This window comes from Acipenser ruthenus, chromosome 13 (genome assembly GCF_902713425.1).
Source record: "Acipenser ruthenus chromosome 13, fAciRut3.2 maternal haplotype, whole genome shotgun sequence".
Classification (NCBI taxonomy): Eukaryota; Metazoa; Chordata; class Actinopteri; order Acipenseriformes; family Acipenseridae; genus Acipenser; species Acipenser ruthenus.
This window is the reverse complement of record NC_081201.1, coordinates 7,414,057-7,442,031: the sequence shown is the minus strand read 5'-3', so window position 1 is coordinate 7,442,031 and position 27,975 is coordinate 7,414,057. Positions and strand designations below refer to the sequence as shown.

At 41.7% G+C, this 27,975-nt stretch overlaps 2 protein-coding genes across 6 annotated transcripts; one reads left to right on the top strand and one right to left on the bottom strand.

Annotated features, from left to right (window-relative positions):
* Positions 1-192: 192 nt before the first annotated feature.
* wfikkn1 (WAP, follistatin/kazal, immunoglobulin, kunitz and netrin domain containing 1) lies at positions 193-4,157 on the top strand. Its single transcript, XM_034031739.3, has 2 exons — positions 193-911; positions 1,907-4,157. Exons 1-2 carry the CDS (start codon positions 636-638, stop codon positions 3,455-3,457), a joined length of 1,827 nt encoding a protein of 608 aa, XP_033887630.3. The 5' UTR covers positions 193-635; the 3' UTR covers positions 3,458-4,157.
* Positions 4,158-7,298: 3,141 nt separating this feature from the next.
* LOC117418226 (transmembrane channel-like protein 5) lies at positions 7,299-27,207 on the bottom strand. Of its 5 annotated transcripts, none has more exons than XM_059035599.1 (24): positions 27,120-27,207; positions 26,932-27,021; positions 22,838-23,012; positions 21,766-21,992; positions 20,155-20,247; positions 19,277-19,402; positions 18,961-19,063; positions 18,140-18,224; positions 17,678-17,929; positions 17,211-17,383; positions 16,311-16,455; positions 15,786-15,941; positions 15,341-15,510; positions 12,947-13,028; positions 12,406-12,503; positions 12,036-12,131; positions 11,782-11,857; positions 11,452-11,585; positions 10,876-11,052; positions 10,408-10,486; positions 9,766-9,855; positions 9,391-9,609; positions 8,478-8,523; positions 7,299-7,689 (listed from the first exon to the last, which is right to left on the bottom strand). In XM_059035599.1, the coding sequence occupies exons 3-24, from the start codon at positions 22,909-22,911 to the stop codon at positions 7,580-7,582; spliced, it is 2,811 nt and encodes a 936-aa protein (XP_058891582.1). In that variant the 5' UTR covers positions 22,912-23,012; positions 26,932-27,021; positions 27,120-27,207; the 3' UTR covers positions 7,299-7,579. The 5 variants fall into 5 exon arrangements, with proteins under 5 accessions (XP_058891582.1, XP_058891580.1, XP_058891581.1 ...); XM_059035597.1 differs by having other exon boundaries at positions 26,938-27,021; XM_059035598.1 differs by having other exon boundaries at positions 26,932-27,207.
* Between the last annotated feature and the right edge of the window lie 768 nt (positions 27,208-27,975).

The following is a 27,975-nucleotide window of genomic DNA, read 5'->3' as shown; positions in this document are numbered from 1 at the left end:
CATTTTCCAAAACTCCACAGCTTTGAAGAATGGGATGCCAAGGCTGCCCATGCAGTCGACTGTGGGATCGAGTCCCTGCGGATCCCGCCGTCTCTTTGATCCCTTAACAATGTTTGTCCAGTCGCTCGGTGCGGTCTCTCTTTTTTAATAAAAGTCCCAGACGCTTGAAAGTTTAATGAGGGCGGTCAGGGGGCAGCCCTTTCTGCTTCATGGCACACAAAGACCGTATTTGCTCTTTTCACAGTCTACTGAAACTCGCCCAAGCTCGTACATTCAACTCAAAGCCAGGATCAAAGACAGTTATGGAATACAGTTTACTTGCTACATTTAAATTTGGTCTTTTCTTATTTATATCTTTTAAAAAAACATTATAAATTCAATCGTCGTTGCCGTTCGTACTGGATATTCAAATCATTTTCCGAATGGTTTTAAATATGTGAAATGTGTGACATATTATTGGAAACGGGACTTTAACTTATGCAATTCTTTTAAATTGTCTTCAGTATAAACCAAATGCCTGTAGTGGACTTTTAAACGTGTACTGTAGCTACCTTGCCGTTGCTGGAATTGCTGTATGTGGAAATGTCATTAGACGTAGTTTCCATACTGGGTTCCTATACAGCACAACGTTCACAATGACTACCTACTTTCTGAAACAGCAGGAGACATGGGTTCAACGTTATTCCATCAGCCGCCGGGGATATGCAATGGTTCAGAATTTGCCTAGTCGCAGAGTACTTGTGTCGCTTCTTCTTGGGCTGGCGTTTTCTACTTTATCGGTCCCAAAAACACAAGGCGCTAGCCTCGTTCATTCCAAACCAAGCCACCTCGGCGTATGTCCCAACCAGCTGAACTCTAACCTGTGGGTGGACGCCCAAAGCACTTGTGAAAGGGAGTGCAATGTTGACCAGGTGAGTCTGTGTGTCTCTGTTTGAATCAGAGCTTACTTCAAACTGAAGACAGAGGCAGGCAACTGTACTATATTTCTCAATGTTCAGTTTGAGGCATGGGCTGCATTTAGTTTGTCGCAGCTAAATTTGAGTATCCCACATTAGTGATGATATTCTATCAGTATTCAATACTTGCGTGTTTCCTATTTCTTACATTCTTCTTTTGTTTATTTGGTTAATCGAGTGAATAATTACGGTCGTGACTATATATCGTACACAGACATTTCTTCATTATTCTCTTAGCTAACGTGCATTATCCCAATGTATTTTATAGAACCAAATTGAAACCTTTGTGTGTATGTATTGTGCTAGATTAAAATATTGAGTATTACATATTGCACGGATTCCTGTGCATTGGGGAGACTTAGGGTACACTTCGTATTCATTTGGTAGCGGTTGTAAACTAGCCAGTGTGTTCCAGAATATGTGTGTGTCATTAAAATAAATAAATAAATAAATAAATAAATAAATAAATAAATACTGTTTTCATGCTGACGGAATCACATTGCAAAATACGTTTTAAAATGAGGTTTAATTCAATGAGCACCATTTGTTTTTTTGTGAAATTAACAGTTTGTGAAATTAACAGTTTGTGATAAACATTGCTTATATTATTATTATTATTTGTTTATTTAGCAGGCGTCTTTATCCAAGGCGACTTACAGAGACTAGGGTGTGTGAACTATGCATCAGCTGCAGAGTCACTTACAACAATGTCTCACCCAAAAAACAGAATACAAGGAGGTTAAGTGACTTGCTCAGGGTCACACAATGAGTCAGTGGCTGAGGTGGGATTTGAACCAGGGACCTCTTGGTTATAAGCCCTTTTCTTTAACCACTGGACCACACAGCCTCCTTATACATTGGATATTTCTGTGTTTTAATAAGAATAGAGGGCCCTGATAAGGTGTCTGGAAAATTCACAATTGCTAGTTCTTCCCCTTGCTTTCCTCCAGGACTGTGCTGGCTTTGAAAAGTGCTGCACGAACGTGTGTGGTCTGCGGAGCTGTGTGGCGGCTAGATTCTCTGATGGTTCCCCTGCCCAGCCTGACAGCCAGGGTGGAGGAGGTGGGGCTGGGGCAGGAGGCGGGGATGGGAGCTTGAGCTGCCAGAGCTTCATGTGCAGCCAGCAGGGGGCGAGCTGCGACATGTGGGAGGGCCAGCCTGTCTGCAAGTGCCGGGACCGCTGTGAGAAGGAGCCCAGCTTCACCTGCGCCTCCGACGGCCTCACTTACTTTAACCGCTGCTACATGGATGCTGAAGCCTGCATCCGGGGGGCCACTCTCACTGTGGTCACCTGTCGTTACCACCTGGCCTGGCCCCACACCAGCCCTATACCAGTGGACACCACTGCCCACCCCACCCCCACCTCCCCCCAGGAGGAGCCCCTGCCCCCAGCCCTCTACAACAACCCCAGACACCAGTCTGTCTACCTGGGGGGCACTGTTAGCTTCCACTGCGACGTGGTGGGCAACCCCAAGCCCGACATCACCTGGGAGAAACAGACAGACCACCGCGAGAGCCTGATCATGAGGCCTGACCAGATGTACGGCAACCTGGTGATCACCAACATCGGTCAGCTGGTCGTCTACAATGCCCAGCCCGGAGACACTGGAATCTACACATGCACTGCCCGTAACACTGCCGGGATCCTGCGCGCAGACTTCCCACTGTCTGTGATACGGCGTACCCAGGAGGAGACATCAGAGGACGGTCTGGAGAGTGATGTCAACCCTGGGATAGATCGCCCCTTCTCCCCCGGGGACTGCCTGGAGGAGGTTAACAAGAGGGATTGTGGGGAGAAGCATGTGGATTGGTACTATGATTCCAAGCAGGCCGCCTGCTTGACGTTCACCCACAGGGGTTGCCAGGGCAGCAGGAACCGTTTTGAGACCTACGAGGAGTGCTGGGTTGCCTGTCAGCGGGAGGGCATGGGCATCTGCTCTCTGCCCGCTGTTCAGGGGCCGTGCAAAGCCTGGGAGGCTCGCTGGGCTTACAACTCTCTGATCAAGCAGTGCCAGGCCTTTGCCTACGGAGGCTGCCAGGGCAACGGCAATAGCTTCCACAGCCGGGAAGAGTGTGAGGACAGCTGCCCCCAGCGAAAGGGTAGGCCCTGCAAAGCCTGCAAGCCCAAAGGCAAGATGGTGCCAAGCTTGTGCCGTAGCGACTTTGCCATTGTGGGCCGGCTGACTGAGCTGATCGAGGACCAGGATTCAGGGATCGCCCGCTTCAGTCTGGAGGAGGTCCTCCGTGATGAGAAGATGGGTCTGGCCTTCTTTAACACCCGCCACCTGGAGGTGACCCTGGCCAAGGTTGACTGGAGATGCCCCTGCCCCAATGTGACTGTGGAAGAGGGCCCCCTATTGGTCATGGGAGAGGTGCAGGACGGCATGGCCATGCTCCAGCCCGACAGCTATGTGCGGCCAGTAAGTGACCGCCGTCTCAAGAAGATCCACGAGGTGCTGGACAAGAAGACCTGTGAGCTGCTACAACGCTTCCAGGACTAGCCGGTAGCTGCTGAGGAAATTACATCTATAAAAACCCCATAGAGACTAAAATATCCTTGTGTAGTGAAATGGTTGGTTAATCCCCAGGCTTGTGGCATCGACTGCCTCTATGCACAGGTGATTCAATGACAAATGAATACACAGGACTATGAAACTTACTCACTCCATGGTGTATAGCTGTGTGTGAGGAGATACTGGCAAGCACTCGTTCACTAGGGGAGGGCCATTCTGTAGCACGTTTAATAGGTTTAGGAAATAGATACCATATCAATATTGCAGATGTAATTGCTGTGTATTAGGAATTTGTTTTTTTGTTGCTAGGGGAAACATTAAACTTGGATGTTGATTGGCTAGCATTTTTCTTATGTCAGCAACTTAATCCTTCCTGCTATTGCATTGGCCAGGAAGATGTTTTGATATAATCATTTGTATCAGCTACATCAATAGTACTTTTCATCGAACTTGCTAATGCAGTAATACGCCTGTCATTGTACCTCAGATCTAAGCCTACCTCAGATTAAGTATTAAAAGTATTAAAAGAATAGTTTTTTTGAGAAAGCAGAATTGTAGTGTATGTCCTGACACAGAATCTGTGTTACCTAGTTCAAAATGTTCGCCTAGCGTAGTTTCATTCTCATTGTATATTGCATTTATTTTAGGGTTTTGCAAAGTAACATCTGAATAAACAATTTAAAAAACATGCAGTTTATTGTGTGTTATAAAATAAATTCTATAAAATACCCTTATCTAACTTATGATTTATTATAACAATTTTGTCTGGCAATGCAAAAGTCAATTTGTTACCTCGTAACACAGGTAATTTTGTGAGAAATAAAACAAAGAAAAAAAAATCATGTTAAGTTAATTGCAGTACGTGCTTAGTAAACATGGAGCACTGTTTTGGCTTCTTGGTTTAATTGTTCAAGGTTGAATGGTCCTTAGGAGTGATGTTCAGTTTTCATGTTTTAACAGTACTTTTGCTCTCCCAGGAAGAGAACAATCAAGACTAATGTTTCATTACCATAGATGCACTTGATACAACAGCAGACCAATTTAACACAAAACAAAGAACAATGACTCAGAAAGAAGTCCAGGGGTGAGTGAGTGCAGTGTTTTATGACTTGTATCTCTGGGATTTTAAATAGCAGGTTACTTAGGAACACGTGTGCTGTTAACGGCATTTTCTGCTCCAAGCTAGACACAACTTGACCCTGTAGCTTGTAGACTGTGCAGCAGCATTCTGCTGTGACTGTGGTGTGTTCTCTTTACAGAAGAGGAGGCACTTGTTATTGGCTGGCCATTCCACCTGCAAATCAAGAAAAAATAATAAAAAAAGTCTGTCACAGGAGAAACTACACTGAATTACACCTATAAAACTAGGATCATTCCACCTGTCCCCTAATCATCTTTCAATAAATAAACTCTACGAACCTCTTCAATCAGGCTTTAGACTGCTACATAGTACTGAAACAGCCCTTGTCAGTACTATGATACATTTTTTATCATTTAACCCTTTTGTGTACATCCACCTGCCATTATACATTCTTTTATAATTATAGCCTGACAAATTGCTGGTTCATACTTAGGTTTGACGACTAGCTCCCATGAATTGGCACACAGATAACTCCAGGCTCCAAGTACAGCAAAAGGTTGATTTGCTGGCAGATAAACAGGAATGCCCCACACGTTTTTTAAATAAAAGACACTCCACTCTCTCTCTCAAAACATCCCGTTCTGCTCCTCTAGCACTCCCAGGAGGGAGGTGTCCCACAGACCCCACTAAGGATTTCTACCGGGGTGTCGGATCAGACAACAGAATCTGTGTCACTGGAAGAGAAGCATGTCAACCTACAGAGCTTAATACCAAGAGGCAGTGTTGCCCACTGCTTAGAGCAGGCAGGGGATTCTAGTGGTGGGAGTTGGGCTGAGTCCCACCCCAGGTCTCCCAGCTCTGTGACGAGTCCAGGGTAAGGGACGGCTGCACATTCCCAAGTCGCAGTGCCCCTCTGTAGACATATACTAAAATGCAGTTGTTATTGTTTGCATATGTATGACTTCAGAGAATCCTTGGCTAATCTTTTTACATACCACAGCAGTATCTGAAATGGGAACACAATTTGCACCTGCCCATGTGCAACCAAATTCCCCTCAGTTTACTGCCTTTGAAGATCATTCGATAAGCACTTTATGATGTTGAAAATACCATCTCTATAAGTGCAGTGCTCCCTCGCTATAAAGCTTTCGATAATAATGTGCCTCGGATATAACGCTCCTACAGCAGGTCCCCCAATTCCCTATACTAATGATTCATGCAATATTTCTACAGTAAATACAGTACTGGTGTTGTTCAAACTGTAAACAACTTCTCAGTCTAACTTCGGTTTCTGTCTCTCCCTTTTGATACAGTTTTAGTCAGATGTGTGTTGTTGTGTCTCGCGGCACCCTCACCCCCGCGCTCATATTGTGTGTCCCCCGAGACCCGCGTTATAAAGACGTGCTTTCTGAAATGCACAAGAAAGAAAATGGAAAGATGTATTATATACATTATTTAAGCTTCTGTATCTAACACCGGTCCCCGATGCTCTGTACAGCGCCATGATCGACAGGTTGAGATCCACACATTCCCTGAGCACAGTCAGGATTGGATCCTTGTTCCTCTCTGCAGCATTTAGCTTTTTGCTTGCTGGGAGGATAATGGGATCTGTAGTCTTTCATACTTGTCACAGATAACATCACAGTAAGCTGAAAAAGTTTAAGAACTACATTACCGACAAATTCTTACCCCGCCCATTGCTTTTGCTTGTCAGATTGAAGTTAGTGTTTGCGGTGTGGGTTCATATCTTTCTCCCTAGGGTTGATCTGCGGTCATTTCACAGAGCGTGTGTTCACAGTCCGGTACAAAATCAGATTCTATTAATCTTGTTTATCTGGGCTCATGCATTCCTGGCCTACAGATCTAATGGAATTACACCTTTTTAGAGATTGATGTGGAGTTGACCAAACATTTATTTTAAAATGATTATTTGAAATCACAGCAGGGTTTTGGAGTTTAGAATAAAGCAACATTCATGAAGAATATCTTTTATCCAAATTAATATTTCTCTAATTTTTGTAATTTTACAATGCTTTTTACACATATATTTGAACCTATGTCATTTAATTACAATCATTAAACTTAAACCATTCAACTGTGGTATAATATATCAATTCCAAGGATATTGCAGCGTAGTATTACCTAAATGGTTAGGTCAATATTAAAGAGTTACCATCAATGCTAGCTTTGTATTAGGTAGTTACCCATGTCACAAGGGCTTAGTATTCAAATGAAGAACACACAGTCTGAATTGAGTAGTTATTTTAGTTGAACAGGTTCAATATAATCATTGGGATGGCTGCCACATGACCAATCAGGTCAAAGGAGAGTGTTATTCCCCCAAGTATTCCAGCAGGATGTGTTCTGGATCTGTTCTCTTAAACAAATTCACTTCCCACCCTATCATGGAGACACGACCTCTATACATTGCAGTTGTGATCAGGTACACGCCCATGACCTGCATCCATAGCATATACAATGATACATGAAATGCAACAAATGGGAATGAGCGATACAAATGACCAATCAGGTATGTGAATTATAAGAACAAGCGGTCTCAATGAGCTACATTCACAGTATGTGAATAACTTGTGTGGACTAATGTCAGTGTTTCTGAAGTTATATCCTTTGCTTCAGAGTTTAAATACTGTATCAACACTTCCCAATCTCTTAAGGAATCATCCAGTTATTCTAAAGCTTAGAAAGAAGGTTTCCATTTTGGGAATAAAAAAAACCCCACAAACACACTTTTCACATTTAAAATCTGCTGTATTTAAATATGTTTCAAATATATGAATTCAAAATCGACATTCTTTTTGCAATTAAAAAAAAAACTAAATCTCTACGACTGGAAGACACTCAGGTTTAAAGCATTCAAGTACAGAAAGTGGAGTTTTTGATAATGAACGTTATCAATCGCTATGCTAGGTCAGCCACACGCAGGTGCAAAGAGGTGCTGAATACAACCAGGTTGCTCCACGCAAGAGAACTGTGCGGCTTGTCTAAGGTGCTGGATTAATCCACTATCTTTAATATCCCTCCTCTTCATCCTCTTCCTCAGCCTGCCTCCGTGCGAGAAGAGCCTGCACCAATGCACTGGGGACAGGGGGCCCTGTGCTGTCTTCCTGGGAGTACGGATCTGTAGAGAAAGAGATATTGTGCATTTTAAAAGGTTGTAACAAGTTTTGAGATTACACATTGGGTGCTTTTGACTGAAGCAAGCTTGCCTACCATAAATTTACACATGAGACCTACCTGCTGTCTCATGTCTTTTTATTGCTAGTCAGCCATTTGTGTACAACACAAAAAGTATTAGTTCACTGTTAATGTGCAAGATTTCACTTCATTGTCCCTGAGTGGCTCATCCAGTTTAAGTGCTGCCGCTGGGAGCGCAGGATGAGTTACACAGCTTGGACAGCGCCGGTTCGCATCCAGGCTGCGCAAAGAGGCCGAACTTTGCTGGGGACTCCGAAGGGGGCGTCACATTGGCTTGGATGCTCCAGCGGTGGGGGATGGGAAACTGGCAGGGACTCTTTCTCCTCGCTGCGCAACAGCCAACCCTACTGGCCAGACACAGAGCACATTCAGTGGATAAGAGGCAGGGCTGGTCTCTGTTCTCCGGAATCGGTAACCCGACCACCTCTGCTCTGGATTGCTCGGCGTAAAATCGATTCTGGCTTTAGGCTTGTGAGATCGGAGGACGCTCACACGCCCTCAGAACGTCTGTGCTGTGTGGGGACTCGCTGCGGTGAGGAGAAAAAACATAACTGGACATTCCAAATTGAGGGAAAAATAAATAGAAATAATAATTGTTCACTCTAAATTAAAAAAAAAAAAAGATTTTACTTCATTGTGTTTTCAAAATAATACTTTTGGAATATATGCTCCACCTGGACTCCTGGATATTGACCGGTGTTTTAGACTCACCTTCCTGCAGGTAATCGGCTCTTCCTGGATATTCCCTCTCCGAGCCCTGAAAAAGCAAAGGGGGTTCAGTCCATGGGATAAAGGTAAGGCTAGTCATGCATGGAAACAATGGCAGCCCACTAACCTACACACATTAAAGGAACTTTAATTTGAATCTGGCGGAGTCTGCTGCAAACCAGCTGCCTAACATCCCTTAGGGAGCCTCTTAACAATGTAATCTGTTACACTTCACCCTTCTGAGCCCTTGCTTATCAGCTGCAGACAGTATATGAATGCAGGTCCTAGCACCCATGTATAGTGTGCAAGCTAGCTGCATCACATTCCACTGCTCCAGAAGGATCTGTAATAGATTCAACAATAAAATACATGTGGTAAAGACTTTACCTGACACTACACAAGCAGAGATTATGGGTGCTTTGGATTGGGTTTAATGAGCTCAAGTTACTTGTGTTACCATTTGCAATCCACCTGCAAGAAGTGTTGCAAGGCAAGCATGCAAAGTAAAGAAAGGCGAAGTTCAAGCCCACAGTGCTTGGAAATGCAGAAACAGCCCATTTTCCATTTTGAGAGTTCTTTTTCTTGGACCGCTTTTAGAGGCAGCGGTGGTAAAAAATATATATATATCCAAATGAAAATTCATCAGAACCTTTATGAATTTTAGTTTTCTATATATTTTTAGATGTGTGTTTGCAAAATACTTTTTTTGTACTACCATTGTTTATAAATGACAGGCAAGCAATCTAAACTGAAATCAAGAAATATTAAATCAACTGCTTTGGAGCGATAATATGTTTTATAGTGTAGCTCTTGTTCTAAAAGCTTGTAAAGGAGATTGACTTTCTACCTGCAGAAGCGGCATGCTGTTAAGGCTAGCTGTGTGGAGGCCCGCTGCCCTGTCCCGCCCCATACTCACCAGCATGGAGGCAGTCCCTATACCCTCCTGTACATATCCAGGCAATGCTGTGTCCCTTCCTCTGGAACGCGGCTCATATTCAGGCATCCTGCCCCTTCCGGGGCTTCTTGAACCCTGGTCAACAGTTGACACCCTGCCTCTCTCTAAGCCTCTTGAACCCCGATCCTGACTCCTTCTCCGGCTCCTTTGGAAAGCTCTCGAACCGGTGCGGTGGCTCACCTGCAAGGAGGAAAAGTAACTGTAAGTAAGTATCTAGTGAAAGTTAATGCTCCAATGTATGCTTGATTTTTGTTGAGTTTTACTTTTGCCCATGGTGCATTGTTAAGACTGCCATGCAGAAAGCATTGTTCACTGACCCCAGTGAGGGTCACTGACCTCTGCCCCTCCTCTCTGTGCTGTTTGAGCGCTGATCTGAGCCTTCAGCTTCTCTATCTTCTCTAACAGGAAAGTCTTGTCCTTCCCCTCCTGAAATGAGAAGTCCCCATTGTATGTGTTTTCTTACTCAATGCAATTCATATGTAAGAACAAAATGATACCAAAATCATGTTATTTTACACTTAAGTAAATATTGGTGTATTATCACTATATTACATAATTTAGACTTCTGCACACTCAGCTTTATCAGAATAGAAGTGGGCCTTGTCAATAGCCTTTTGAGCTATAAGTGAATGTAAAGACCTTTATAAAAGTTTACCACACTATAGAAAAGTGTAATAAAACATAGTGAAAGCATGGTAAAGCATGGGTAAGCATTGTAAAGAATAGCAAGGTATGGTAAGACAAATTAATAAACATGGCAAACCTATGATAAACTATGGTAAATGCATGGTAAAACTGCTCAAATACCATGGTGAACGTTTATAAGGGGATGTTAAGGAGATGTCAAGCAGGAAGCAGGAACATGCTTTAATGACCTTCGGGGCATGTTGAACAAGACCAGGCATGCTTTTGAGGCTAGCAAACTGTCATCAAGGAAGGAGTTGCAAAAAGGAACTTGTGAATGAGAAACAGACTCACGTTAGAGATCTGTTCCTGAAGAAGGACGATGAGGACTTTGCGCCCTGCTACGATCTGCCAGTAAAGGTAGATCAGAATCCTGAGAGAGAGAGAGAGAGGGAGAGAGAGAGAGAGAGAGGGAGAGAGAGAGCGAGAGAGAGATGATAGAACTGTTCATCAAGCTTCATGTTTTCATTAAAAAAAATAACCAGATTTAATAAGGAACTAGCTGTTATATAAGCACTGCTGTCAGACAAAACACACATAGTAAGTATCACAATCTGTTGTGTGTGCAGTGAAATACTGCAGATTTTAAACTGATATTGAAATCTGTGTTTAATTTTATAACATACATAAGGTTAAACGCTTAAATCAGCAAACAGCAGCATAGTGCTAAAAACAGACCAACATTTTTAGGAGAAATCCATCTGAATGCTTTCATCCCTGAAAAGGGGAGTAGCTCCTGTATTTAAATCAACAGGTACCCACAAGACAAGGAGTGTGATGATGAGGAAGAACAGGACGCTTTTGATCAGGTTATTGTAGATCCACACAGCACAACTGGACCCGTGGAAATCGATATCCACAGAATCCATCCACTGAGACACGGCATCGTAGGGTACAGCCAGCCCTCGGAACGGACCACAGGACTCAGAGGGGGCCTTCCTGAAACAGGGGAGAGGGCAGGGAGAGTGACAGGATGAGGCAGGCATGACTAGTTCAGTCGATTCAATGGTGTCATGCACTGCACCCCAACGAGTGAAACAGCAAGCAAGTATGACAAGGGGACCCCTTGCTCACTTAGTATCATTATATCCCTTAATAGATAATCATCTTCAAACATGAGCAACATACTATCTACTACAAATGCAGACAAACAGCTGGGATATTTGTTCTTCATTTTACCCTCATAAATGGTGCAGTACCAGTCTTGGTAGTTGCCATTGGCCCTGTAGAAAATGTGACTGAATGTTGCCACAGATGTGGGGATTAACATACAGAGTAGCACTGTATTGTTATTCCATTGAATCCCACAGAGCGGCCAGTGATTCCAGAGAGCCCTACCTCCAGACAATGAATGCCACCACGGACAGCGCCCCGGAGAAGGATGGGAAGAAGAGGAGGAGGATGAAGGTGGTCATCATCTGAGCTGCCCGCCACGATCGCTTAGGAGGTTGGCAGTTCTGCATCAAGCTCACCTTAATGTATTAAAGGCATCAGGCATTAAAAAAAACAAATTGCAGACTTCTGAAAAAGCTTTCCACTTGGGACACAATTTATTAAGCAAGTTATCTTTCATGGTTTGACACCTAACCTGGTATAATGAGTAGAGACAAAATAAAGGAAAGAAATAAGGTAGCCCTACTGGCAAAAAAAGTCTTTTACACATCTTACCTTTTTAAGGTAAAAGATCAGGAAGAGTTTTATGATCTGAATGGCAGGCAGCAGCGGAGAGAAGAAAATCCCAATCCTGCAATAATAATTATAATAATATTTACTTTTTGTTACAAGATCTACTCAAAGTTTTAGGAACATGGTTAGTGGGGTCAAACTTTGCAGTGGTGCAAACTTAAAAAAAAAATAATGATCGCACTTGCCACTAGATGGCACTGCTGCACAGGAGCAGCTGAAAATGGAGAGAAGCTTACCAGGCTAGAGTCTGTGCGTAGATCAAGTCTAGAACGTTCCGCGCAATGTCAAACTCCGGAACTCCTAGACCACTCAGGCACTTTGTCCCGATCACACTGAAGTTGGGAAGGAGGAGGGAGAGGATAATAGAATTATACACAATAATGCTACACTACACAAGACTTATTCTTATTCAGCATATAATAATTGTGTAACCTAAACAGGGAACTTTATTTGAGGATTGTATGTATTTGAGAACAGTATTTGATCAGCATTTTGCTCTGCTTTGGGGAAATTTATAAAAAGAAAACTTTGTGCGGACAAGAATTAAACAATAAAATATACAATACATGTCATGTAGCAATTCCTAAATAGCAAGTCAGTACTCACTTGTGCAGGAACTCCCCGAAGAAGGAGCCCAGGAGACAGAAAATGAAGTCGATGATGATGAGCCTGTAGATATCCTGCCCCACGAACGTCTCCCAGCACTGCGGACCACATCATAAACCACTGAGCTCAGCTCCATTCACAAACATTCCTACACAACCTTAACAATATAACACTGCAGACCACATCGTAAACCACTGAGCTCAGCTCCATTGACAAAAATTCCTACACAACCTTAACAATACAACACACAACACTGGGGACCACATCATAAACCACTGAGCTCAGCTCCATTTACAAACATTCCTGCACAACCCTAACAATACAACACATGGTGGTATATGTAGTTATAGTAAAAGAAACATACTGTATATACCAATTCATAATATTTGAATACATTGAGAAAGATATATAGTTGAAAGGTTTGTAAAGGGATGATTTCATAAGTATTACTACACTGTACATCCTGCTTTGTCAGAATTGCAGGAATGACAATGTATTAAAAAACAAAGACTCCATTATTATGTTTCTACAGTATACGCACATTGATGTTATCATTTTCCACAACTTGTTCCAGCCAGAAGTAGCAGAGCATAGCCAAGATGGACATCTTCAGAAGAACGTTCCTGGGGGCGGACAGACAGACAGACGGACAGGGTAAGAGATGATATTAATGTTATTGCTGGATCTGAGTTTAAATGAATAGTTTTCTCTTTCTCTCTCTCCCTCTCTCTCTCCCTCTCTCTCTCTATATATATACTGTATATATACTGTATACAGACGTGCTCAAATTTGTTGGTACCCCTCCACAAAAAACGAAGAATGCACAATTTTCTCTGAAATAACTTGAAACTGACAAAAGTAATTGGCATCCACCATTGTTTATTCCATATTTAATAGAAATCAGACTTTGTTTTTGATTTTTTATTCAACATGATATTGTAAATAATAAAACAAATGAAAATGGCATGGACAAAAATGATGGGACCACTAACCTAATATTTTGTTGCACAACCTTTAGAGGCAATCACTGCAATCAAACGTTTTCTGTAGCTCTCAATGAGACTTCTGCACCTGTTAACAGGTAGTTTGGCCCACTCTTCCTGAGCAAACTGCTCCAGCTGTCTCAGGTTTGATGGGTGCCTTCTCCAGACTGCAAGTTTCAGCTCTTTCCATAGATGTTCGATAGGATTCAGATCAGGACTCATAGAAGGCCACTTCAGAATAGTCCAATGTTTTGTTCTTATCCATTCTTGGGTGCTTTTAGCTGTGTGTTTTGGGTCATTATCCTGTTGGAGGACCCATGACCTGCGACTGAGAGAGCTTTCTGACACTGGGCAGTACGTTTCACTGTAGGTATGGTGTTCTTTTCTTTGAAAGCTTCATTTTTTTGTCTGTGAACATAGAGCTGATGTGACTTGCCAAAAAGCTCCAGTTTTGACTCATCTGTCCAAAGGACATTCTCCCAGAAGGATTGTGGCTTGTCAATATGCATTTTAGCAAATTCCAGTCTGGCTTTTTTATGTTTTTCTGTCAAAAGTGGAGTCCTCCTGGGTCTTCTTCCATGGAGCCCACTTTCGCTCAAAAAGCGACGGATAATGCGATCAGAAACTGATGTACCTTCACCTTGGAGTTCAGCTTGTATCTCTTTGGCAGTTATCCTTGGTTCTTTTTCTACCATTCGCACTATCCTTCTGTTCAATCTGGGGTCGATTTTCCTCTTGCGGCCGCGCCCAGGGAGGTTGCCTACGGTTCCATGGACCTTAAACTTCTTTTTTTTTTTTTTTTTTTTTTAATTTAGTCGTCGCCAATTATTTTTACCCCGGTTTTCACCCCAATTTAGCATGCCCAATTATTATCTGTATCCCCGGCTCACCGCTCGCAACCCCCCGCCGACTCAGGAAACGGAGGCTGAAACACGTGTCCTCCGAAACGTGCTCCTTCCAAGCCGTCATTTTTCGCACTGCAGATCCACAGCAATGCTACCAGACCTATAGTGCCGGAGGACAACACAGATCTGGCGGCTCCGCTGCAGAGCCACAGGCGCCCTATCAGCCACAGGGGTCGCTGATGCGCGGTGAGCCGTGGATTCCCCTGCCGACCTAAGCCCTCCCTACCCGGGCAGCGCTCAGCCAATTGTGCGCCGCCCCCTAGGAACTCTCGGTCACGGTCAGCTGTGACATAGCCTGGATTCGAACCAGCGATCTCCAGGCTATAGGGCACATCCTGCGAGGAGCGCCTTTACTGGATGCGCCACTCGGGAGCCCCCTTGACCTTAAACTTCTTAATAATACTTGCAACTGTTGTCACAGGAACATCAAGCTGCTTGGAGATGGTCTTGTAGCCTTTACCTTTACCATGCTTGTCTGTTATTTTCTTTCTGATCTACTCAGACAACTCTTGCCTTTACTTTCTCTGGTCCATGTTCAGTGTGGTGCACACAATGATACCAAACAGCACAGTGACTACTTTTCTCCATTTAAATAGGCTGAATGACTGATTACAAGATTGGAGACATGTGTGATACTAATTAAAGAAACTAATTCGTTTGAAATATCACTATAATCCAATTATTTATTATCTTTTCTAAGGGGTACCAACAAATGTGTCCAGGCCATTTTAGAATATATTTGTAGAATAAGCAATAATTAATCTCTTTTCACAGCTTCTTTGCTTTATTCTATGACATACCAAAGGCATGCAAGTATACATGATAAAATAGCTTTTAATTTCATCACTTTTCAGGAGGAATGAAGCATTATTTCAATGAGCTGTAAGGGTACCAACAAATTTGATATATATATATGTTGTTTTGATGAGGCATTTTAAACTCAAAACAAGGAAGTTAGTTATCTTGGATTCCTTAATATTGTTTGCAGTGAAGGTGAAGGGAGAGAGGAGAGCCCCTATGAAATCCTGGAGGGGGAGATGCACATACCTAATGATGAGAGCGTAGATCTGGTGCCGGGGGAAGGTGAAGGGCTCCACCTTCTTGAACAGGGAGTAGAGGAGTGGGATGACCAGGTTGATGAGGGACACCACGACGGGGAGGAGCAGAGTGCCTGCCTCGGCTGTCAGGCTCTGGGATGCAGGGGACTTATTGATCAACTGAGAGACCACAGATAGAGAGGGTAAGAAACCGAGTCGGGACAGACACGATAGCTCCATTACTGCAGAACATTCCAACTCAAGCACAAGTGAAGGAAACACCTCCCCAGGATTTGGTCCACATGAGCTGGAATGATCCAGCTGGGAAGTGAATTTCCCATCATACTAAAATACCTCATGATGTCGCCATGAAAGTTTCCAGGTGTCAATTTTAAGGAAGTGACTCCAGCAGGGGAGACAGGGGCTTCAGAGGTGTTGCTCAGTAAGTGACTCACATTCATGTTGTAGCAACACAGGAAGTAGACGCCGGCGCAGCAGCCTGCAGCCATCCCTGTGGAAACGAGCCAAGCAGCCACGTGGATCCCAAAGCGAGCGAGTTTCTGGGATAACGTGAGCGAAAGATTCTCATTGGTCTTCTCAGCCAGTGACTCCTGGAGGAAGAGAGAGCATGAGTGTGAAAAAGACCGATGAGGAGAGGGCTGTGTGTCTATACCACAGCCTTGTTATTATTCATTCATTCATTCATTCATTCATTCATTCATTCATTTAAGTCAAGTTTATGGTATACTATACGGCAGCATCCTCTTATCCACAGAAGTGTATTGCCAGGAAAGCAAATGGACAGCTGATGCGTCTATAAAGAAATTTTGGCTGATCTAGCCTAGATTATATCTATCTATATCTATATCTATCTATAGACCTGAAACTCCTTAACCCAGATATGGCATTTTGGCAACAAAGAAAAAAAAAGGTATTGGGTATTTGAGCACTGGGAGCTGCACTCCCTCCCGCTGCCCCACCTTGAGCTGTGTGCGCAGGTTGTCCTGCCTCAGACGCACAGCTTTCTCGTTGACTACACTGAAGTCCCAGCTGCTCAGCAGCCTCCCAGCATTGCCGACCACAGCCCCAGCCAGCATGAAGTTCTCCCGGAACGAGCGTGCAGCGCTAGAGAGAGAGAGAGAGAGGTCTGTTTTTAAAATGATAATATTCTGGATTGCCACAGAATCTTCTAACAATGTTCTAAATCTGCAATCTAAATTGAATGTACATTGTTTCTATTCCAGAATACTAGTGCCACCTTATTACATAGCTCCCCTCTGGTTCTCAAAACACTGACCTGTCTGCCTTTTATTTACTGTGTTCAAGATAGTACTGTCAATGTAAACTGTAAATTGCTAGCTGCTAACCAATCGTATGTGAGGGAGATTTATTTGCACATCAAATATGAGTAAAATACAATAGAAAATGTTTTTAACCACATTTTCAATTTGCTGCTCATCTTTGGTTTACATTTAATTCCACCCATTCTAAGTAGAAATCTACTGGTGTTACTAGTAAAGTGCAATCAGATAGGAAATTGTGTTATGTGTGTGTAACGGGCAGTGTTGTGTGCCGTTGTGGATTCTGTCCTGTCCCCCAGCTCTTTTGCACTGTGGATGTTCGTGCCCAGCCTCCACCATGTTACATCAGTGGGATATATTGCAATACTACAACAGTAACCCTCTGGCAGAGTTAAGGGAATCATTGAAAAGCATGTAGTTACAGGTGACTAGAAACAATGCATACTTCTGTTTTTCTGTACAAGCTGTCTGGGATCCAAGCCATTCCTTATCCTCAATATAAAAATGATTTTCAGACTGTCAAACATAGCTAAATGTTATGATATCAAAAGGTATAGACTGGTAGGGCAGGCGACTCACCTGTAGACAAGGCTAATGCAGCACAGAACCAAGTAGGCTCCGATGGTGAAGAAGTATGCCAACTGCATGTTGTACTGAGGCATCCCGGATGTGGAGTTACCGCTAGCACTACCCCCAGACACTGTGCCATTTGAGTAGAAACCGTAATACAGCACAGAGTTGCTGAAATAACCCTGGGGACAGAGATATACAAATACTGTACAAAAAAACATACCAAGAGCACTGTCTGAATCACAGATTTCTTTTATTTAAACAATAAAAATAAAGGCAATTTATAGATAAATATTAGATGTTGACTTTTATACCACTGGTGCAAAATATATTTTGAAGCATGTAAGCCCTGTCTGTATTTAGTTTGGACAGTTTTAAGATTAAATGAATAGAACCTATTAGAAGGTTTCTGAATCTGGACATCACCCCTAGACTCACTCATAGACTCACACTCATAGTACTATTTGGTCACTCACCGCTCCGGTCAGTATCTCCAGCCCGCGGAATGTCCCAGTGTTCTTGGCCTCGTGGTCAAGCAGCTGTGGCACGGTGATGAAGCCGAAGTTGACCAGGAAGGAGAAGATGTTGAACATGAGCAGCCATTTTAGGAAGAGGAAGTAGGAGAGGACACTGGTGCCAAACTTACCCCCGATCTCCTTCAGGGTGCCCTGCCAGAGCTGCAGAGCCTGGGGCACGGCGGAGAAGCTGGCACCGCATCTCCTAAAAGACTGATAGAGGGAGAGACAAAGAGCAGAGGAGGGTCAGTACAGGAGCACTGCTCATTCAACAAACCACAACCTACACAGAACTCCGTGCCAGTTAGTAACAGGAACGAGGAGTTCAAACTGTGGCAGGGCATCCTTATAAACAAGATGTTGCATTTCTATATAGGCTGCATGTTTGGTCAGTGTATTGCGGTATGTCTCTCTGGCTCTCACCATTGAAACGTTCTGTGAGCAGTCCGTACAGCAGTTCTGTTCCTGGTGCTGTTTCTCAGACGTCTTCTTAAGCAGCACTTTCTTCCTAGGAACGACACCACAGGGGATCATGAACATAAGAGAGGAGAGATTTTTTGCATCATGACTAAGTACCACCAGCCTCTATCAAAATAGCCTAGCTGCAGTCTTACCCAATTCTGACTGAAACATATATGTACATATAGGAAACACACTTGCAACAGATTCTTGCCAAGAGGACTCCCTGACGACCAATAAATACCTGTGGTTATACTAACAATCACCAGAAAGAAACCCCTAGCTACAGGTTTCAGCAGTTGTTATCATTACCAACATGTTTCATCAAGGGAGGTTTCATTTAGAAACATAAAGGCACCTACTATATTTTTAACAAAAAAAAAATGCATTTTATTGTGTTCTCTAGAAGGTAACTTGATCTGCACTTATTGTACACGTGGTTAAATTGTATTTGCAGCATTAAAAGTGACAATTTGATTCATTCTCAGTGACTCCTGTGTTCATCTGTGTGTAAACAGCAACATAAGCTGCTGTTTAATTATTAAACCACAGCAGACAAATAATTTAGAAAGCATTGCAGCTAAAAAGGCCATGTTTGCATAATGAGAATGACAGGACACATCTGATAACATTTACAAGTCCTGTTGGAGACCAGGTAAAACCTACAAAGACGTTATTAACTATCCGATACTTGGGTACAATATTTAGGGACTGTGTGCTTCATTTCAGTTCATGCCGGTGAGAAAACTAAAAATGAGGGGTAACCTTTGGTGTGCCCCACCCACCTGATCTGGTCCTTCTCCTGGAGGTTCATGGGTAGCTGGCGGACAGCTCGGACACGATCCCTGGAGGACATGGCAGCCAGCTCTCTGACCAGATCCTGTCTCTCTGGACAAATAAGAGAATGAATAGAATTACAATGCTGTCTCTTCAGTGTTACACTTAGAAGAGCTCAGCACAGCCATTTTTGCCATAATATTTATATGCTATAAATGTACTGTGCTTTATTGAGTCATCTAACAGACCTATGGTCTTTCTATAGGGATTATCACATTGCTGTGTGTGGGATTGTTTTTTTTATGATAGAAGGTGTTATTGTACCTTCCTCCAACACATCCTGGAACTCATCCTCTTTAAATCCCAGCCTTTCCAGTGCGGAGGTGCTCAGCGTTCCTGTAGGGAAGAGGCTGTATTTCCGTACTCCTCGCTGCCTCACCGAGCTCTCTCCTGCCGGCAGAACACAGTCATTACAAACGCAATCTCCCCTACACCCTGGCACCTTTCCCTCTCCTTTCAAATATTAAAGCATCAAAAGCCAAAGCACGACACAAAAGCAAGCAACAGAGTGACAGGGATAAGAAGGCTGCTTCAGTTTATTACATTTTGACAATAGTGGATTTCCTGTATACCAGTAGGATCTTACAGTTAAAACTACCTTGGACTTTGAGAGCTGGGCTTTATTTCTCAGAAGGGACTTCTCCTGTGCTGTGGGCTCAAAGGTTAATGAGCCTGGCTCTAAACAAATCCCTTCTTCTCTTCAGTTAATCTCTTGTACACTCAAAGGGCTGCTTCAACAACACTGCTATACTGAACTGTGGAATGCCCTTGAACACAGAGTTCTCTATAATGTATTGAATTTGCTGAAACAAAATATATATGAAATATACAAGAAACATATACAGGCTTTGTTTGCCAATGCTATATGTACTTTATGTCATGTGTAGACCTAGATCCAACTATATTTATAAGCTGAATAATTACAAGGAACTGTTTTTTTGGGAATGTTAGTACGTATGAGAATTTCCCTGTGAACTCCACTCCTTCCTGGTATGGTTAATCAATGATATCGCTGAGTTACCACACAATTAAAGTGTTTTTGAGGCGATTTCTGCCAGGAATACACCGTGTCTGTATGTGTGTGGTACAGGGGTGTCTGTGTTGACCGTGGGAATGGGGTCCAGTGAAGGGTTGCTGTTCACCTCCTTGTCTGTATGCTTGATGGCCCTCAAGGGAGTTTTGCTGCCAGCCTGGGGGTGCCAAGCTGTTCTCATTGGCTGGTTCCCACTCGAACCCTGGGTTATAAAATAATTTATTTCTTAGCAGACGCCCTTATCCAGGGCGACTTACAAGATATCACATTATTTTTACATACAATTACCCATTTATACAGTTGGGTTTTTACTGGAGCAATCTAGGTAAAGTACCTTGCTCAAGGGTACAGCAGCAGTGTCCCCACCGGGGATTGAACCCATGACCCTCCGGTCAAGAGTCCAGAGCCCTAATCACTACTCCACACTGCTGCCCTGTTATCTGCCAATAAGAGAGAGCAAGAAAGAGAAAAAGAGGAGGGTGTCAGGTGAACACTGAATTTGGAAATATCACATGGTTACTGTCAACATTTACTGTTGACGTCAAATTCAACATCAATATTGACACTGAGGTGTCAAAATGCATTGAATAATCACACATATTTATTATGTGAACGATTATGACTCAAGTGTTCTGCTTTGTGTGACTGCCTCCTGTGATATCACTGATATTTAAATGATTTTTGCAGGTGGTGTTAGATTCCAAACAGAGCATAAGAAGAATGGCATTCAAACTATTGAATTAGTGGCGATATCTCTTAGGTTTCCCATAATATCTGTTCCTATATAAAATCACAGTGGTAGTCTCCACGCTACACATTTCTAATTCTAACCAGCCATAGTTGTAGCCCTGCCTCAAGATACATCAAGCTTTAAAACTCTTTCATCTTATAAACAGATTAGTTTGTTGTTTGTTATCAGCATTGCAACACAATTTGTCTTAAGAATAAATACACAGAGGTCAGTCGTTTATAATCAGGTAACAATTCTGCAGAATGCTATTTAATATCCCTGGGGATGGGGCACAAAGTGGAGGCGTATGTCAAGTAACATTTAGAACGTCCTGTCTAGAGAATTGCTTGTGCAGTTGTGAAGAAACTTCAATTTCTGTCCAAGTTATTGATAGTCTCAGAATGTGAGTATATATCGGGATGCTTGTCAGTGTTAAGTCACATACTGTGGATGTCGATCATGGTGATGGATGTTTTCATAGTGCTAGCTCAGCAGGGGCAGGGGGACATGAATGCTACTGACATACTTGTTACTCATTTATTAGCAGATCTCTTTACCCATGAATGATTATCTTAATGGCTGATTCTCACTCTGTTTTATTACAGTTCTTAACAGCACAGTCACAATGTACCCATGTGGATAGGTATCCCATTGAGCATGAGATAGGACACAGTCCATATAAACTCCCTTGAAGAGGTATGAAAGGGCTAGTCCACAGAAAATGCAATGAGCTTGGTCAAGTAAAAGTGAAGAAATAATAAAATAACAAGTATAGACTAAGAAATAGATCTGACTGGATGGCTCTATCACTGGATTGATATCCAATAATAATAACATGTCAAATGTATTCATAATGCAGTATGTACAGTAGAAAGTTATAAACAATGTACAGATTATTTATAAACGCCTCCAGATTGTTATCTTACTGTGCTAGTCAGGTATACTGGCGCAGCCTGCCCTCCTAATTCCATGGAAGATCAGCACACTCACCAAACCCATTGTGGACCTGGGGGGAGGTGGAGGGGTACCGTTCACCAAAATCCTGTTCAGAAGGTAGGGGTCTCATTGGGATGGTCTCTGTAGTGTCCCAGGGGCCTCGCTCCATATCATAGGGAGGCAACACCTCCGGGCCGCCCCTCCCTGCCGGCCCCCCGTCCCACCGTGGCCTGAAGTCTTCACTCGCATAGGGGTTCTGGTGCTGTGATCTCTGAGGTGAGCTGCAGAAAGATAAAAGAGTAAACACTGAGACATGACTGGGAGGCAGTGTGGCTAGTCACCAGAGCTGAGAAACTGGGAGGCAATGAGGCCTAGTGGTTAGAACTGAGGGACTGGGAGGCAATGAGGCCTAGTGGTTAGAACTGAGGAACTGGGAGGCAATGAGGCCTAGTGGTTAGAACTGAGGGTCTGGGAGGCAATGAGGCCTAGTGGTTAGAACTGAGGAACTGGGAGGCAATGAGGCCTAGTGGTTAGAACTGAGGGTCTGGGAGGCAATGAGGCCTAGTGGTTAGAACTGAGGAACTGGGAGGCAATGAGGCCTAGTGCTTAGAACTGAGGGACTGGGAGGCAATGAGGCCTAGTGGTTAGAACTGAGGAACTGGGAGGCAATGAGTCCTAGTGCTTAGAACTGAGGGACTGGGAGGCAATGAGGCCTAGTGGTTAGAACTGAGGAACTGGGAGGCAATGAGTCCTAGTGCTTAGAACTGAGGGACTGGGAGGCAATGAGGCCTAGTGGTTAGAACTGAGGAACTGGGAGGCAATGTGGCCTATTGGTTAGAAATGAGGGACTGGGAGGAAATGTGGCCTAGTGGTTACAGCTGAGGGACTGGGGGGCAGTGTGGCCACGTTGTTAGATCTGAGGTTCTGGGGGTTAGGGTAATCTAGTCAAGTACAGCTGAGATGCTGGGAGGACAGAAATCCTGTTTTTTACACGAACAGCGTTCAAGGCTTAAATCTGTGGAAATTAGATGTGCATAGAAAATAATTCTGGGGTCAACATCAACAGGATAATGTTAACTAAAATGTGTGCAAATTGATTCGAAGTGTAAAGTGACTCGGGACGCACCCTCTGTCCATTTCCAGGGTCTCGGAGTGGTGGTACGCAGGGTTCAACACCCCATCCCTGTTTTGCTGTGACATGACGGAGTAGTCCTCTAGCCCTCTCGAAGCACCTCAATTCCCTCACAGCGTCATTTGGGGTCCAGTATCCAGAGTTAGGGTTTAGGTCAGTCAGTCCACACCTGCCATAGACACTGGGATTAGAGCAGGAACATGAAGGAAGAAAACAAACACATCATATTGCCTAGCATTTCCATTTTATAAGTGGAAGTTCTTATTTAAACAAATATCTGTTACTTCCTTATTTTATTGTAGTTGTATTTAAATAAAAACTTCTTTTGTGGATATTCATGAAGAGTGAGTCTGGATGGAGACAGTCTGGGGCATTAACATGACAGCAAACATCCCTTTGAACTGTTGTAAGTACAGTAGTGTTGTACATCTTAAACTATGCTACTGTTATGATAATGTATTCACACTTTTATTCTGATTCAGTAGCACACTGTTACTGATTCATAGCATGGTACTGCTGTGGATATCAAGCGGAATGTTTCATGCCATTGATAAATCAAAACTTGAAGTTACTGTGGTATCAGTCTACCAATGGCAATTGTACAGTACCTGTGCTACTATTGCCTTTAACTTCTGCATTGCTATTGAAGTTCAGTGTAAGGAGTTAATAATTCACATTTTCAGAACTGCTATAGGATACAATTGCACCTCTAACAATCATTTCTATACATTGCTCAGGGTTAAGTTATGTATGCCTATTTTGCTAGGAGACAGACTGGTATAGCAAGCATCAATGACGAAGAGAATGGAATTGGAGGCTGGCTGAAATGAGGACATAACAATGACAGCACAGACGTGGGTGTGCTAGTCTTTCATGTAACTGGAACTTGAGTTCCCTTTGATGTTGAATATAAAGGTCAGCTTAATGAAAAGTCAAATTCTATAGATGATCTGTATTTACAATGCAATACAATGCATTGTATCATTTTCATAAAGCGCTTTACAAAGAGTAAGAAAAACATACACTTTAAAAGACAACAACGTCTTCTGTCCCTGTTTGCTGGCTGGACCCTTACCGAATCATATTTAATTGCAATGCAGGGGATTACAATGGCAATTCAATGGTTCTGAGTTATGTGGCAATAGTAGCACAATGAATCGTTGCTAGCAAAACCAGTTTCAACACCAGACTTCCATCAGAACTACTGTTTTTCCAAATGTATTGTGTTGTCTTTGCTGGTAATACAGTGGTATGCTTATGGTTTTGCTATGGTTTCCTTTTGGTTATTTTTCCCGTTACAAAAAATGTAATCCATTACACCTTAAAGAGTAGGGTACTTTATAGCCCTAATATTAGAGTATTTACGAACTCAGACTATCAGTGTAAAGGGTTCCTAAAAGTCCACCTACACCCTGCAGCCAGAAGGAAATCGAAGCCTTGGCAACTCTCACAGAGCAGTCCATTACAGATTCATGTGAAGATCCTGTTTCACTTAGCTCCTCCCAGGTAACACAGTCCACACGTAAAAACAGCACTGTGTAGATGTGGGGAAAACTTCCTCTTTAGAATGTTACTTCCTAATGTGTTTATTATTATTATTATTATTATTATTATTATTATTATTATTATTATTATTATTATTATTTACCTTTAACATACAGTAGTGTCTTTTTATTTTTAAAGAGCAAATGTTTACTGGTCCCCCTTTCAAATATTTTGGTTCTTAATTCAGAATAATATTTAAAATACAACACTACAGATAAGTTTTGCCTTTAAAATATCTGTATATTACAATATTCAAGCAGAACCTAAATATATTCAACAGAAGGAAAAGGCCCAGTAATAACATTGCCAGTGCTAGAAAATAGATTTTAAAACCTCAGTTAGTGCTTCTATTTTCTTAGAATTGTTGGAGTCAACTTTTCATTTGTAATTTGTTTTATTAGCTCTGTAGTAAAACAGGGCTCTTGTGGCATTTAAATGTTTTATTTTTTGTAAACAAGGAAGCTGCATAGGAGCAGGTTGTCAGCTTGAATTAACTTCCATTCAATGTTTTGCCAAACACTTGTTCTTGCATTTAAAGAGACTGCATCTGCATATGTATATATAGCATAAGATCATTACTATCTTATGATATTAATGATCTCACAAGTCAAATGCCTAAGACATTACATTATTATCTATTAAATACGGATCTGTAAGTTAAAAATGTTCTGGCACATAGAATACCTTTAACTAAAGTATTGTTTAATTCTCTGCCGGCTAGTTGTTTCTGATGAGAAATGTAAAATTCTGTCAGACAAGCATTGTGTGAATGATAACAGTCATAGTCTAACATTATCATAATACACGAATAATGAAAGAAGAGCACAGTGTCATACAGTAAGTTTCAGAAGATAACCTGAAATCTTTTTATTTTGTGATTAAGGGTTTGGATTTTTGTGGCATGCAGTAGCCCAGTGTTAGTTGCTATCTGATGTACTCATTATGTTTTTTTAAGCATAAAGCTTGCACTGTTATGAATAAAGAAAATCAAATACAATGTCTGTCCATCAGTTGGTGCCAGGCCTATCTGTTTTCAAGTCTGATAATAACATATGACGTCAGACACTGCATTTGCACACAGGTCAAAGTTCAATACAACCATTTTTATCACTTTATATTTATCCTTTCATAAAAAAATGCTCGCTCAAGATTCAGAGAACTTTTGGTTTACAGTAAACCAAAACATGAACTTCAATATATATATAAATTAATTTATATTTAAATTATACATTCCTAGCAACTCAGTCTCAAAATATTTAGGGATGATTTTGAAGTATTTTAATCAACTCAACATTTTAAAAACATTACTGTTCTTTAAAAGTGACTGTCTTTGAATGTTGAATTTCAAAGAAACGTGTGCTTCTCCACTTAATAAAGCGCCTCTGCTCCGTGTCAAACCAATTCATCTTTTAAAACATTTTTGTGTAATGGTGCCTGTAGTTATAAAACGGAGCCACCTCTCAACATTCTTATTGCTTGGTGCCTCAAACCCTGTGACAGGTGGGGGGTTGCAGTATTCATTAAAACAACAACACATCCTAAACACAGTATGGTGCTAATTAATGTCAGATCTTTTCAACCATGATATACGGCACTGGAACACAACTTGTCTTGCTGACGCAGGGTTCTGAATGTCAGTACTGGCACACTGCCAATGGGTGGACACTATTGAAGTCCATATTAAATAGTTAATTTACTATTAAATCAGAAGCTGTATTTATGTAATTTGATACATTACATTTAGATTTAACTTTTAACAAAATTTTAGTAATTTATAATAACAATATAGTTAAATAGAACATTAAAATAAAAAGCAGATAGATGCCAGTTAAAAATGCTCAATAAAATTACAAAGTAGCCTGTCCTCAGATGAGAACAATGGCACGTAATGGGTTAAGGACTGTTTGGCTTGGGAATGTCTTTTTTAAATATCATTTTGATTAATTAAATCAAACTGTCGGTTTATGAAACCTTTTCCTGCTTGTTTGACATTTTCTCTTTTTTAAAGTACTGTTAGTGTAAGAGAATATTTATAAATGCTTAAAAAAAACGCTATTTTTTTGTTTCATTTTTTTTGTATGAATAGTTACCAATGTGTGTTCCAATTCCAACTTTTATGAGAATTTCAAGCAGGATAACATGATCGCTGAACAAGAGAACCGTGTGCGTTAATCTATTTGGCTGTTTATATATATATATATATATATATATATATATATATATATATATATATATATATATATATATATAAAAGGAACAGTTGGCTTTGGTATATGAATTCAACTTGTAATAAACACACACACACACACACACACACACACACACATACTACAATAACCCGCCAGTCATTTTCAGGGCTGCATCGAATGATCATAAAAAAAACACACAAAGCAAATATAAATTCAAATTCCACGCAAATATGCATTAAAAACACATTTAAAAAACAGCTACCGTTTCTCCAATTACACAGTTAAATACAAATAAAACAACATATTCAGCCTGCTATACACTTTCACTAAGAAAGCAGTACGAGGCAACCGCACCTGTGCCTGTATTGCTGCCGGGATGAGGATAGCCTGCTGGGTTGGCGATCAGTCAGGGTCTCTGCAGTAGGAGAAGCAGCCGACTCAGTTCTAAATTTTTTTAAAAAAAAAGTAAAAGCCGATATAATGTATCCACGTCGGTTTAGACAGGCTGTAAAAACGACAAATGCTAGTGATAACGTTCTTACTTCTCCAGAGAAGCCTACAGCGATCTGCAGTGTTGAGCTTTCTTCGGATACAGATAATGCACCCACAGTAACAGAGATCATATCGGGTTACACCTCCCGGAACTCTGATAACAAAAAAAGCTCTGTAATAAACGACTAGAACCATTCCTGTTTATCATGCTATAGAATTTGACGTTCAATAATTAGAGGTGGTAGTTGTTCGACTGCTCATGCTTACAGTATAAAAGCACCTTTGGACTCGTCCCTTTCACGGGATTATCCAGAAGATGTTGCCTAAAGTGATATTATCGTTAGATCTGTTTGTTGCTGAAAACATTTGTTTTAAATACAAACTGTAATAAATACATGTACAGTACTTCGTATATATATATATATATATATATATATATATATATATATATATATATATATATATGAAGTACTGTACTTGAACATCAAGAGTCTAAAATGAATTAACGATACAATTGAGCCATCCTGAGTGTGAGACCCACCCAGACTCTGCAAACAACAAACAAGTGGACTTTGGTTTGTCTTTTACTTAACATGGTTGATGACTAAACAGAGACTACTTTTTCATATTCTATGCCGTTTTGGGTCAGCACCTATATGAAAGATTTTTAAACTATATATATATATATATATATATATATATATATATATATATATATATATATATATATATATATATATATTGTGTATGTGTGTTGAAATATAGCGGTACAGTACACAGGCTGTGAAAGAACCTAATCTTATTTTTGTTAAAATAGGTATATAGAATGGCTCTTTCCTCCCTTGTATATAAATAAAAACGAGAATATAAACTGTTTGAACCACTGCAGGGAAGGTTATCGTGAAC

Coding starts and splice junctions, on each gene's coding strand:
- wfikkn1 (XM_034031739.3), top strand. CDS start 636: ATGACTACCTACTTTCTGAAACAGCAGGAGACATGGGTTCAACGTTAT. Junction 912..1,906: donor GGGAGTGCAATGTTGACCAG/GTGAGTCTGTGT, acceptor GCTTTCCTCCAG/GACTGTGCTGGCTTTGAAAA.
- LOC117418226 (XM_059035598.1), bottom strand. CDS start 22,911: ATGTCACAGCAAAACAGGGATGGGGTGTTGAACCCTGCGTACCACCAC. Junction 15,511..15,785: donor TGTGTTGCTACAACATGAAT/GTGAGTCACTTA, acceptor GTGGTCTCTCAG/TTGATCAATAAGTCCCCTGC. Junction 12,132..12,405: donor TTCGGGGAGTTCCTGCACAA/GTGAGTACTGAC, acceptor TCCCAACTTCAG/TGTGATCGGGACAAAGTGCC.